This window comes from Ziziphus jujuba, chromosome 12, assembly GCF_031755915.1.
Source record: "Ziziphus jujuba cultivar Dongzao chromosome 12, ASM3175591v1".
Classification (NCBI taxonomy): domain Eukaryota; kingdom Viridiplantae; phylum Streptophyta; class Magnoliopsida; order Rosales; family Rhamnaceae; genus Ziziphus; species Ziziphus jujuba.
The window spans coordinates 102,877-116,567 of record NC_083390.1 but is presented as its reverse complement, the minus strand read 5'-3'; the positions used below and the strand labels follow the sequence as shown (position 1 = coordinate 116,567).

Here is a 13,691-nt window from a genome sequence, read left to right as displayed (position 1 = left end):
TAAAATATAGAAGAAGAAAAATCTGAGCTGCTCATTAGCTTGTTGGTTATTCCCTTTCATTATTTGTATGCAACTTAGTTGGAAGAGGGATTTCATGGTTGTCCTCTACAATTCAGGATAATTTATAAATCGATTCTTTTAATGAAATTGCAAGTTAAGATGGATATGCATGAAAAGATCACTATCCTAAATAGTGGTATTATTGGAAATGAAAAATTTATTCTGATTATGCCGTGCAAATTTTGAACGGATCCTACAATATTCACAAACTTCAACAACGTTGATGCTAATTCTGTAGTACATGGTGTACCATTCACAAATGTTAAAATTACATAAAGCAGTGCTTAAGAGAAGCCTAAAACCTCTTTACCAAAATATAAAAAAAATAATAATAATAAAAATTTTAAAAAAAAAAAAAGCCTAAAACCTAAAGAAATATTCAAATTATTAGTATTTTGTTGTAAATCCAAATTATTTGTATTCTCTAAATAGAAAATAAATTTAAAAAATAAAAAGTAATTGGATATATCTTCCAGTTTGTATTTGCCTAAGAAAAATGTGTTTCAATTATCAGATGTAGGCTTAGTATTTGTATATATCATAAAATCATCCATTATATATTAGACTAATGAATTTATAAGTCAAGGTAAAAACAAGTGGATAATACGATAACAATAACACTACAATAGCATATTTCTTAGTAACAACCACAGTAGCATACTGGCACTAGTAAATAACCGCTGCTATTATATAGGAGAAACTATTTATTCCTTCCATCTTTCAACAAGAGCAAATTCTACAAAAAGGTCAATATATTAAAAGGGAGAGAAACGAAGAAAAAGAAAAGGGAAAAAAAAATAATAATAATGATAATAACAATAAAGCTAGCCTCCCTCCCACATTCCTTTCGTAAGAAAACATATTAAACAGATTAGACCAATTATAGTACACTTGCCATCCACGGATGACAGATTACAAAGAGGATAAAATCAAAGAATCACCAAATACGGCCAACAAGACTGAGACACACATCATCAGTTCTCTAATTACTCCGATGGGCTGGGCATGGTTAGCAACTGTTGCAAGAGGATGACAGCTCTGGCTGATGATATAATGTGTATATATAACTTTGCTTGCTTTGTTTTCCTCTTCCAAGGGGTATTTCGTGGAGATGAAAACCATGGAACAAAAAAAGAACAGAGAAAAATAGTTTCCCCAACGAGCAAGTATAAACCAATCTGCTGTACCGTAAAATGCTAATCCTCTTCCAACCATCTAATTGCACCACTGTTGCTGTCACCACCTGGTTCCCAGCAGTGTTAGCAGACCAGTAGTAAACTAATCTTACCTCCTCTCGATCTGAAGGATTTTCTCTGAAACCATCCATATTTCTATGTACAATTTGATCATCCAGCATTGCTGGTAAGCTCAGCAGCTCTCTGTCTCATCATCTCCATCACAGCAGCTCTTCTTCGTGAGTCAGACTGCTGCTGCAGCCTCCTCAAATGCTCTTTTAGATCCCTGAACCAAAATTGAAAACACTCAGTCTATTTAAAACAAATTTATCATGAAATCCTTAACTATTGTACATACATATATATATAATTATTTGAAGAAGGTAGTTATTCCTTTTAATATGTTTGGTAATTATAATGAATAAGATTCAGTCAAGCCTTTATGAATTTGTATTACAGGATAATCCATCTAGATTTAAATTTTGAATATAGTGAGGATATATATAAAATATTATACGTGCCCTTAGGATTTGCCACAACATCAAGTCTACCATTGAAGTCAGGAGATAGTTCCCAGAATCAAATTGAAGAGAGAGATTAGGAGTTCACGACAACGAAAGAAGGTTTGCTAACAAACCTGCAACGTGGAACATGGCACTCAGATTCTTTACAAGCTCGGGCATGAAGTTGAAGGAGATACCACATTTTCTTACAAAGCACACATCCTCCTGACGCACGTGTTCTACATTGTATCCCATGCCGGAACAGACCCTTGACTTTACGACAATTGGGGTATTGGCATTGTGCCGAACGACACTGTGATGCATGTACCAGAAGATCAAGCATTTTTCTAAGCTGCAAGATTGAAAAGAAATAATGTCAGTCAAGGCAAATAACAAGAGCCAATGGAAGTTAACAAGAACCATCTCTGGCTAATGTGCATTTTGTAATAGAGATAAGCCAGCAATAAGTTACAAATCATAAATTATGCAATGGCACAAGGAACGCTCCAGAAAGGCAGGAAACCGTAAATTAAAAAAAATAAAAACAATAAACGATTAGTTGCATACACAATTTCCATGGAAATGGAAGTTTCAGGTACCAAACATTAAACATTTCCACATATATAGGCATAGAATTGTCATTGAAGGTAAGTTAACTTCCCATCATAAAATCGAGCCTGAATTTTAGCTTAGATGATGTCAACTACTCATTAATATTTAGCCAAAAAAAAAACAATGTGCTTATAGATGTACTTATAGATGCATTTCAGGTTGACTTGAACCAGATCCTCGTTAACTAACATGCAGCAGAGCCATATTTGGTTTTGAAAAGTATTGGCCTCAAAAAGGCCAACTTTAAATTTACATCTTTTTCATATAAAAAAATAATGGCCACTTAGGGTGACATGTAATTCTTACAACTCTTTCCAAACATTATTCTTTTAGTTATTGATGCCAAGAAACTGTAGAATTGCATGATATTTATAACCACTAGAATGAAACAGAGGAATTAACCACAACAAATAAATAAATAATACACATATTTACTTAGGGAGATCTGTAATTACAAAATGAAATGTATTTATATATAAAGTACCTGTAAAACTCGTAATTGTCTCGCTTCTTGATTTTGAGCATCGCGATCAGCCATGGATGGATGATTGGTCAACTTATGAGGATGTTCCTTACCACTACCCTTCTGATAACAAGCATTGCATACATCATAATCAGCACAGACTTCACAACGCCAGCCTTGACCTGTTTCAATATCAAGATGACAAATGTTGCAAGTTGTCACAAATGCAGGAGCAGTTGGGTTGTGAAGATGGTAAAGGACCATCATTGAAGAGTGTTTAGCTCGTCGTAGGGTATCATACTGATAATGATTCCCTTGACAAAGACTCAAAAATGCCTGTCTGGTGTCAAAGAATTCACTTTCAAGAATCTCATCTTTGTCCTTCGTATCAGCAGCTACATCAGTAATTTCAACCTGCAGGATTGAGTTATTTCATTTATGAGCCAGAACACCAAAAAAAAAAAAAAAAAAAAAAAAAAAAACCAATAACACAGTAATTATGAAAAAAAGTAGAATGGAAAGGACTGACATGCTTAAAAAGATATCGTTGTCTGAAAAACTTACAGGATTCAATACATGTTTTTCCCTCTGATTGATGGGGTGTCTTTCTCTTTCTTCACGTTTCTGCTCTACTTCATAACACCTGCAAAGCAATATAAGTTACACTAAATAAACCATAAATAGGAAACTATATATACATATATATACACGCATGTATAAACATGGACAAGATGAAACAAGAAAAAAGATGACAAATGTAAGTAAAGATAACATCTATCATTAAATAGCCAACAAGATACTTGTAACATGCAAGAATCCCAAGTAAAAATTTCTTACAATCAATAATATAACACCAATCAAATGTAACTGTCATTTCTCACAGTGCATGATAGTAAAATTAATAATAAACAAATTATATCCAGATCAAAGGCAATGTGACCATTTCTCCTGTTAGAAGTCACAAGGATACACTCATCCTGAACGAGGAAGAAGGCACTGTCATGGGAACCGCAAAAGAAAAAGGACTTAAAACAACTTAAGACTAAGGGCAAGACAACTATCCAGAAAATAAACAAAATAAATAAAATAAAATTAGCATTTTCAAAGAGTACGTCTTGATTCCAAGAACAACCAAGACAAGAATATCCATAAAGAATTGAGGCAAATTCTTACTTCTCGCAAATTTGAAAATTTTTGCACTGGTTGCAGACCCAACGAGTTCCAGATACCATGAGAATACAACAGTGGTTGCATGCATGCTGCAAATGAACCATTATAAAGTCTTCTTTCATTGGACATATGGTTTCACCAAGCTGGAGAAAATAAATAGTTAAGTAAATAACATAATATGTATTCATTTAAAATAAAATAAAATAAAAAAATAAAAAAAACAGAAGAAGAAGAAGAAGATAATATCTTATGTAGAAGCAAGTCAAGTTTCATATGTTAAATTATCCAGAATGCCTTAGGGCTATCTTACTACATCATGAAACCCTAACTATTTTATAGCATGAACTGCAACCTAACTCATCTACCACAAATAAAAAGAAAATAAGTGAGATAGAATATCGGGATTCTGAAAATTACTTTATGCATTAGTAGCAGATCCTTTGAAGCGTTACCAGAAAGGTCAGACTGACCAGATGCCTTTAGAGCCCTTTTAGTGATAGTCTTTTTGGTTGTTCCTTTCTTGTTCTGTTTTCTGCCATCTTCTTCTTGGCGAAGCTGATAAATCAGGTCCTCTGCAGCACCAGGCCAGTAGTCACCATCAAAATATGGAAGCCTAGCTGCAGTAACCTTAGCCTTGCATTCACCAGTAGATACAAAGAAATGATCGTAGAGATTAGTAAGATCAGCTACAATATTTTCCTTCGCAGCCTTTCTTAGCATTGATAAATACCTGTGATTAAAAGGCATTATTAGTGCATGCAAAATTACAAGTTAGACTAGAAGTAAATTTGATAGGAAATCAGATCATTTTTACGAACAAAAAATTCAAAGTTTTCTGAAAATCATTACTTACCATTCACGAAGTTTGTCAGATTTTGGTGTTTTCTGAATTTCTGGATGACAATATAATATATAATCTTCACCCTTTAATGGAGGACATGCCCAAATATAGCAGCTTGTAAAACCCCGTTTCTTGCAATATTCAAGGTATCCAATCTGGAAAAAGTGTCAAGTGTGAAGACCCCCAGATCCACTAGAAATTTTCAATCTGAACAAATATGTATAACATAAATAAAATATCAAAGAGAGCCTTAAAACACACCAAAATTTCATGGTAGACAAATGTACGAAGAGCCTCTCCAGTAACTGCTTTAATTTCAGGCCTGAAATACTTGACAGAATCCAAATAGGAGAGATAGACACGACGCTGATTCGGAAATTGACATTCAGAGCCAAATTCTTGAACATACATGCCAAATAGGCATACTTCTACACCTTCTATCTTCTGAAACAATAAAATTACCTAGATTGCAAAAGAAAAGGGGAAAAAAAAAAAATGGGTAAATTAGAGCCATTATCAATTACATAATTAAGAACATAGCAAAACTCATTGGAAGGGAGAAAAAAAACAAATGTAACAAAATAAAATCTTTATCTTTCCAACCTTAGATTTATAAGGGAATTCAGTTGGATAATTCTCTTCCTGAAAAATTTCAAGAAACCGCTGCTTCACTTCTAACTTTTTGTCAACTGACGAAACAACTCTAATTACAAGTGATTCTGCTCCAGGGACCTAATAACATCAATTGTAAAAATAAGTAGCCTATAAAACTGATGCCTGACAAACAGAAAAGCATATTTACAAATTTCTTGAATAAATTTTCCATTGGGTTACAGCTACAGGTCATCTCTTGGAGAGAGAATTATGAATAAAAATCCTGTAACGACTAGTTCACATTACTAATGAAATTGCCATGCAACATAGTATACCGAAAATATTGTTAAAAAAATAAATAAATATCATGTTTTAAGAAAAAATTAACCAACATAATCATATGTACGTCTGAAAATACCAAAAGCCCAAGCAATAGACATTTTGCAACGCTTGCTACATATCAAAGTCCTAACAAACTTCTCTTTCTATAATCATCTAGAATAACAAACTTAATCATCAAATGCAACTATATCAGTTACATCAGCACTTACCAATTCCTAAATCAACTTTATTTTCTTACAAGTCAGGTTCAAATAAACAGATAAGAATACTTACTCATCTTCATATGAATATAAAACAATAGAGTGATAGAACATTGATGATGATAACAGAGGTAAAATATGTATGATAACACCAAGAAAATTTCATGACATTAATCAATTTTTTTCTTTTAAAATCAGTTGGTAGAACTGCTTGTCAAAAATTGTCATGATGCAATACTATCTCGCTGTTTGTATATATATATATATATACACAATAAAATATTATATACATACAGAATACTTTTTCAAGAACACAATTCTGTGCAATCTCATATCCCTTGAAAGGATAACTAGTTCCAACATCATAAATAATGGATAAAAAGATAATTTAAGTTAAGGAGTTGGCAAATTCTTTAGACTTACGCAATGATGGCTTTGCCTTGGTCCTAATGCTTATGGTAGGATTTTGAATGTAAGAGTCAAAATATAAGGAATATATGGGGTGTTATCAAGTTTCAGACTTATATACGGGCATCTATTTAAAGGAATTTATGCATATCCCAATTCTTTTAACTTTCAATCGAACTAAAAGGATGTGATGTAGTTTAATCATAATAGTGCTTTTTTACTCCTCATCCTCACTACTTTTCTGTAATGTGTTTCATTATTAGTAAAGTAAATTCTTCTAAAAAAATAATGCGCAAAAAAGAGAAAAAAAAAAGGGGGAAAAAAAAAACGGTCAACATGCTCAGCGAAGAATATAAGTATCACCGAAACCAAAGAAAAAAATATAGATCACCTCATCATAGCTTTTTCCTTGAGTTCTAGCCCTTTCTTGTCTTTCTTGCTTCAGTCTCCTAAACAACCGTTGCTCTATGTGGTCACTGAGGATTGTTCTAGGTAAATCTTTGGCCCCAAGGACAGCACTTTGTGGTAAGGGCTTACGTTCTCCCCTTTCAACCTCTTGTATGTAGCAATTAGGGCAAGTATATTCAGCTTGCCCACCATCATTTCTTCGGCCATTGAATAAAGCACAAATTTGGTGTTGCCAGGCTTCACACTTGTCACATTGCACCCACTGCAAATGAACAATGACGAGAAAAGTATAAGAATAATTATCTAGAAGCAAAAAAACTACCAACAAAACACAACTAGACATACCCATTCTTCAGTCTCCTCATCATTTTTCTTCTTCTCTAGCTTAGCTTTTGGAATGGTAGTCCCATCAACAACGATAGTGTCTCCGCGGGCCTCATTATAACATGGAATACAGAAATAATGTCGAGTATCACCAGCACCCATATTGTAATACATTGCATTGCGTTTGATGCGAGCACCACAAGGTGTGCAATATATAGGTGGCGGTTCAAAAGTAAGTTTCTCAACTGCACACAACTGACAGGAATTCTCACTCATTGAGTGCTCCATTGCTTGGTGCTTCTCTGCCTTTGCTTTACTCTGTCAAGTGAAGGAAATTAATTACTATACAAGATGGATCCACTAAAGTGGATCGCATGAAGGCAGTAGGGGCTGAAATGACAAAAAGGTAAAAACCAACAACAGCAAAATTTTGATGAAGTCACATGCATTGTGAGCAGGTTATTGAAACACCAGAAGCTATAAGGTTAACCTATTCACTAGTAACACTACAATTAAACTATTAAACACCAAGGGGAAAAAAAAAATATTGCAGTCCAAACAGATCTAACTTACCTGGCCAACCCACTGCCTAAGTCCCATGATGTGCTCCCTCACTTGCTCAGGGGTGAATAATTCCGTCAATGAAACCCCTTTTATCTTTGGCTTCCCAGACTTGGTACCACCTGCAGGTTCAACAGGTTGTATTGCATCTTCTTGCTTAGCTGGTTCGATCTCTTTCTCAAGTTTAATGCTATCCTGCTTAGCTAAACCAGAAGGATCATCAGCTATGACAGGTTCAATTTCAGGGCCTTGGTTGCAGCTATCACTGACATTAGCCTTCTTCAACTCACCAAGATTATCTCTTCCAGAACCTTTAGGGACTTCCAACTTCACTTCTGTAAACTCGGATTTAATTGGCATACAAATTTCACCATGCTGGTACTCTTGATGTTGGACATCTTGGGAAACATTGGCTTCACTAATTGCAGAAACTGAAACAGCAGTACTTTGACTCTCAGAGATAAGAGACTGAGAAGACTGCTCTATCTTCAATCGTTTTAGTGAAGGTTGCATATCCTCTGAGCTTTCAACAACTGGAGGAGTCTTTGAAATCAATCTAGCAGAAGCATCTCCATTATCGGACTTACAAGAACCACTCACTGAACTTGGAATACCAGAAGCTGGATCTAGACGATTTCGTGCCTTGTTCATGTGTGCCTGTATATAATTTTTGACAGGAACACAAACAGGGCAATTTGGGTCTACACAATGCTTGTTATGATGGAGCAATATCTTAGTATGATGGCAGCGAGGATACGGGCATGGAGATGAGGAGCATTTTTCAATGTGTTTCCACAATTTTTGAACAGTTATACAATTAAGGTCTTGACATTTTCCTTCAGGAGCTTCACATCGACGAGCATGTCTCAAGAATAGAAGCCATCTCTGCTGATTTCTAAACTGTTTCTCATTATCCGTACCAGAAGATTTACGTGCACCAGCTGTATGTGGGGGATCAGCTGTACTTTTAGAAGCAACAATTTGACCAATGACAGATCCTTCTGATGATAAATTATTACACTGAGCTTCGTCATGCCCAGACATTCTCTGACGAAAATCTTCTTGTACATGCTGCTCAAGCAATAAATTACCTGGTCTCTGACTCCTATCTTGTGATTGAGGATGCCATTGACCCTGCGATACTGGTTCTGATTGAGCACCAACAGATAGTGAGCTAAAATCATTCTGAGCCTCTGCAATCCCTTGGGGAGGATGCAAAAGTTGTTGCCTGTGCTGAGAAGTTTGAGATAATGAGGAGCAAATATCATGCTGACCAGATGGAAGAGAGACATGTTGAGCCATCCTTAAATGATCTTCAGCAGAATTCGACTGGAATTGGTTCGGCATCTCAGACAACTGGAAGTGTTCTGGAACTTGTGAGTGCAGAACTTCATTATGGTGCTCGACTCCAGGCTCACGCTTGACTTGACTACTTAGATCCGATGTCAGTTGTGACTGAGCAAAAGCATCATTGTTTAACAAATGCTGTACATGCTGATTTTGCTGCTTCAGTTGACTTTGCTGATGAACGAATTGTTGCTGCTGTTGAAATTGGACGGGCTGTTGTTGAAATTGCTGCTGTGTATGAGAATTGAGGAGATTGTCCCTTGAAGGCATCGGACTTTGGAAACCCATCTTTTCTGATTGATCAATTGGTTGAGGCTTTATATGGGGAGTTTGTTGGGTGCTGAGCATATTCGACTGGTTACTTATCAGAGGAGAAGTGGTTTTGGATATAGCTGGTACGCTAACTGAGTTCAAAGTCTGAGAATTCATCATTGACCCAACAGATGTTGCAACACCATAATAGTTCCCAGACCCAAAAGAATCAGAATTGCCCATTCCATATGCATCACCTGACAAGAGAATTGTTCGTTTTGAGAATGCTTAATGGCGTCAATGTAAACATATGAGAATTTCTCAAGTAAATATCATACATTAGATAAATAGAAAATACACATTCACACGTGTGAGAAAATTTACACAAACACATGCTTTTGGGAAGAAAGACAAAATGAAGGAGACTAAGAAAGTACCCTGCATAATTGGCCTCTGATGTTGATCAAAGTGTTGCTGTATGGGTTTTGGAGAATTAGCATAAGGTGCGGTAGTTAGATAGCCCTCAGACGAACCCGGTTCATTTACAAGTGGCAAATTGCTAGAAATCAATCCTAGGCCACCATTCAGAGCCCCATTTGAGAACCCATAAGCTTTTTGCTGTAATCCAGGCCTTATTCCACCACCCATATGGCTACCAAGGTTGTGCAATATACGACTGTTTTGGCCACCAACATGCTGCTTTTGCTGTTGCGGCTGGGATACCATAGTAGATTCGACAGTGGAAAGCCCACCACCATTACTAGAAGAATCCAAATTCATGTAAGACTGATTAATATTACTATTAAAACCAGGAGTAGGAATCATTTGGCTTGAAACTCTTTGCACACCCATTGATGACATGTTTCCTCCAGAACCAATGGAAAAGGTAGCAGGAGACTGCTGATATCCATTAGACACATGACCTGCAAAAGCAAATTATGTAATGAAGGCATGTAAAACAAAATGGATTGGCAAATTAGAAGTTAATAATAAACTCAATATTACCATCAGATCTATTGAAGGAACCACCATGAATGCCCGCTGTTGGCAACAGGTTTCCTGTGTTGACAGTGTTAGATGCAATGGTATTTGTAGCAATCATTGAAGTATCAAGAGAGGGAGTGACCATCATGTTTGAATTCCCACTGTGTGGCATACCGGGGGTAGGTATCATTGCACCAATAGGCGAAGAATTAACATGCTGTGAGTAATGTTGGGTCTGATTATTCAAAGAGAACCGCTTAATCCAGTTATGCAAACGGCTCTCTAAAGTATCCGGGTTCATATAGTCCTCCTAAAATGAGATTTGAAAAATCATAAACATAATGTCAAGTTATTTTTTAAAGAAATTTGTGAAACTTTCAAGAAAACTTAAATAATAGAAACTCGCTCAGAAAGAGAAACCATAATCCCCACCCGAGGAAAAAAGAAAAGCTAAAGAAAAAGAGCGTGTATAAATAAGTACAAATGAAAATACACCTTCGTAAGGGCTGTTTTAAGTAAACCCTCCTCTAGGCGCTTAGCCATATCCCTAAGCCTCCTCTTTTGCAGGTCATTAATTGGCTGTGCTTGCCGTTGTTGTAAGATATCATAGCTGGAAAGGCAAAAATAAAAATTCTTTAGTATTCACTATATAACAATAACACAAGTAGCAAAGCAAATTTTCAGACAATAACAAGCATGTTTAAACAAATGCACCAACATACAAACTTAAGGTTAAATGGATAAAATAAAAGAAGAAGCTAAATTATAAAAGAAAAATAAAGACATAAGCAGCATTTGACACTCTAATACCATAAGAAAAATGAAATGTAATAAGAAAAGATAGTGAGATTCAATGTAAAAGAGGGGAGAAAGGTTTCAAAAATCCAAGACAACCAACAAAATAGTTTTGGAAAAATTGTATGTCCAGGCAACAATACATAGGATGAAAAAAGCATATCAGCAAAGGAAACTAATGATTAACATCATTTACAGCACATCACTGCAAAAAGACCAACATGTCTAGCATTAAATCTAATAAATTCAATTGTATAACCAAGAAGTGGGAACCTATATCTACATGCTTCTTGGCATTCTTCCAGCATATAGTTAATCAAATTGCATGACAAAATTATAATTTGTGTATCAATACAGAAGATTCTAATTCCTCCACAACGTAGACAAAATTTTCACAAAGCAACTCCTTAAAAGTGCAGTGGCACTAATACAAAAATCCATAAAATGGGAATTGTAACTAAGAGCAAAAGTATTATCTTACATCTTGTCCTGCATAAATGAGCGAGCTCTGACAAAATCAGGGTCTGTGTTGAATGTACGAGGACCACCTAAATTTTGCATCTGGGAAGGGAGGTTCCCATTCTGCTGAGGCAGAACAGGCAACTGATTACCCGCCTGGTTAGGTACCTGCCCTGAGATATGTCCGGACATATGTGCTTGCACATTCATCTTCTTTATTCTTCACCAAGTTTCCTCTAACTGCTAAGTGCCGCATAACTCAGAAACAAGAGTAGTATGTCGAATGGACCATCTACACATGCTTTCTCATTAAAGAAAGGCATCCATACTGTACAAACTAAATAGGGCAAACACAAATAGCATAAGCTCCTAAAACTGGGTTTTAATGAACGACTGCTATTGCTCAATTATAATAAAGAAACAATACATTAAGCAGCCAAATGAAAAAGGGACAGAAAAATTATAATTTCAATGAGTTAATCGAAAACTAAAAGAGAATTGAAATTGAGAGCGAATTAGCCGGGAATCCAATGCCAATTGCGCATAAAAAGCACAATTTTTCTCCTTTTTTTTTTTGGGTAATAGAAAACTATACTTTATTAATGTATAAGTGTCACGTGAAGAAGGATGAGAAAACCTCTAGAACATTATGAATGTAACAAAATTCTGTACCAACATAATGGGACAGAACGAAGCAGAGCCCAAAATCGAAGTGGCATGAGAAGGAATATACAAATAATAAGAAGAGGAAAAATTGGGGCAAAGTAGATCGCGCCCTAATCCTATGGTCTAGCAAGGGTTAATTGAAAATCCAAAAAATTGAGCAGCTAAATTGGATGAAATTGCAGCAATAAACCCTAGTTCCGAGATACTTAATAGAGAATTGGGGAAACAGAAAAAAAATAAAAATAAAAAACCCTAGAAGACGAAGGAAGTAGTGTAACCAACCTGAAAGTGTATCTAAGCGAGCCAAGCAACGATCGGAGCCGTAAATTGACCGAAAGCTTGGGATGGTAGCAATGGGTTTCGGCGACGAGAAAGAGGGTGGCGATCGGTGATTGACTGGCAGACAAACAAATACAGAGAGACGGAGAAAGCTCCAAATTATCCGATACACGTGCGAATTGACACGCGCCAAAGAACTTACCAAAAACTCGAACAAAGAGGTCGTTGTTGTGGAACACGAAAACGAAAAAGCAAAGGAGAGCAGGCAACGAAGGACGACAGCAGAAGATGGAATCGAACGAACGAATAACAAATAATAATTATTAATATTATTATTACAAAAATAAAAATAAATTAAAAATAAAAATAGTAATAATAATAATTATTATTATTATTACTATTAAAATAATAACAATATTCATCAGGGGCGAGGGTCAGGTGGGTTGGGTTTGGGTTTGGGTTTGGGTTTGGGTTTGGGTTTGGATGGTACAGATATAATGTTTTTTAATTTATTTATTTTTGTTATTTATCGATATTATTTGACTTTTTTTTTTACTGTTTCACGTAATCCATTATCGTGTTATATATATATATATGTATATATAAATTCCATAAAACAGATATTTTTTAATATTTTTAGAAAAAAATATTGATTTTATTGTTTATATGTAACAATAAAATCGATTTTTTTTTTTTAAATATCAATTTTGATATGATTCGTATAAAAACTGTCCATACTATAGAATATATATATATATATATTTATAGCTATTTTCACACAAATGCAGGTCATCGTTTACAATATTATTATGAATTAAAAGAATTTTATCTCTTTTTAAACTTTTAGTTTCCTTTCATTAGTGACATAGTGAATTTTTGAAAGCATTCTAATGTTTACTTTTTTATCATTTTTTTGCTCTATTTTAAAAAATAAAAGGCAAATTTGTTATTTTTAACTTTCAGCAATATTTTTTATTTTTTTATTTTTTTATAGAATTTTATTTATGTAAAATTATTATTTTTTTATTTATTTTTCTAAATATGTATTTTATTATAATTGTAAATTTGTTCCTTGATGTATTTTATTATATTTTTATTGCATTGTAGTCATTTTCTTTATATTTTAGTCATAAAATAATTTTTTATATAAATTTTTAAAAAAATATCAATTAAAAAATAAAATGGGGAAAACTGTCCCGTCCCGTCCCCGCCCCGCAAAATCCCGATCCTGCCCTACACCTAAAGAAA

At 34.8% G+C, this 13,691-nt stretch overlaps 1 protein-coding gene across 2 annotated transcripts; it reads right to left on the bottom strand.

Moving 5' to 3' along the window:
* Positions 1-727: 727 nt before the first annotated feature.
* Positions 728-12,754, bottom strand: LOC107428074 (histone acetyltransferase HAC1). Of its 2 annotated transcripts, XM_048462406.2 has the most exons (18): positions 12,447-12,754; positions 11,521-11,835; positions 10,740-10,854; positions 10,419-10,554; positions 10,266-10,319; positions 9,698-10,183; positions 7,674-9,517; positions 7,122-7,418; positions 6,760-7,038; positions 5,428-5,556; positions 5,086-5,286; positions 4,837-4,979; positions 4,401-4,713; positions 3,987-4,126; positions 3,378-3,456; positions 2,835-3,227; positions 1,873-2,090; positions 728-1,521 (listed from the first exon to the last, which is right to left on the bottom strand). In XM_048462406.2, exons 2-18 carry the CDS (start codon positions 11,706-11,708, stop codon positions 1,407-1,409), a joined length of 5,130 nt encoding a protein of 1,709 aa, XP_048318363.1. In that variant the 5' UTR covers positions 11,709-11,835; positions 12,447-12,754; the 3' UTR covers positions 728-1,406. The 2 variants fall into 2 exon arrangements, with proteins under 2 accessions (XP_048318363.1, XP_048318362.1); XM_048462405.2 differs by having other exon boundaries at positions 10,266-10,554.
* Between the last annotated feature and the right edge of the window lie 937 nt (positions 12,755-13,691).

Coding starts and splice junctions, on each gene's coding strand:
- LOC107428074 (XM_048462405.2), bottom strand. CDS start 11,708: ATGAATGTGCAAGCACATATGTCCGGACATATCTCAGGGCAGGTACCT. Junction 7,419..7,673: donor TTAGGCAGTGGGTTGGCCAG/GTAAGTTAGATC, acceptor TTCACTTGACAG/AGTAAAGCAAAGGCAGAGAA. Junction 2,091..2,834: donor GACAATTACGAGTTTTACAG/GTACTTTATATA, acceptor TCAATCTTGCAG/CTTAGAAAAATGCTTGATCT.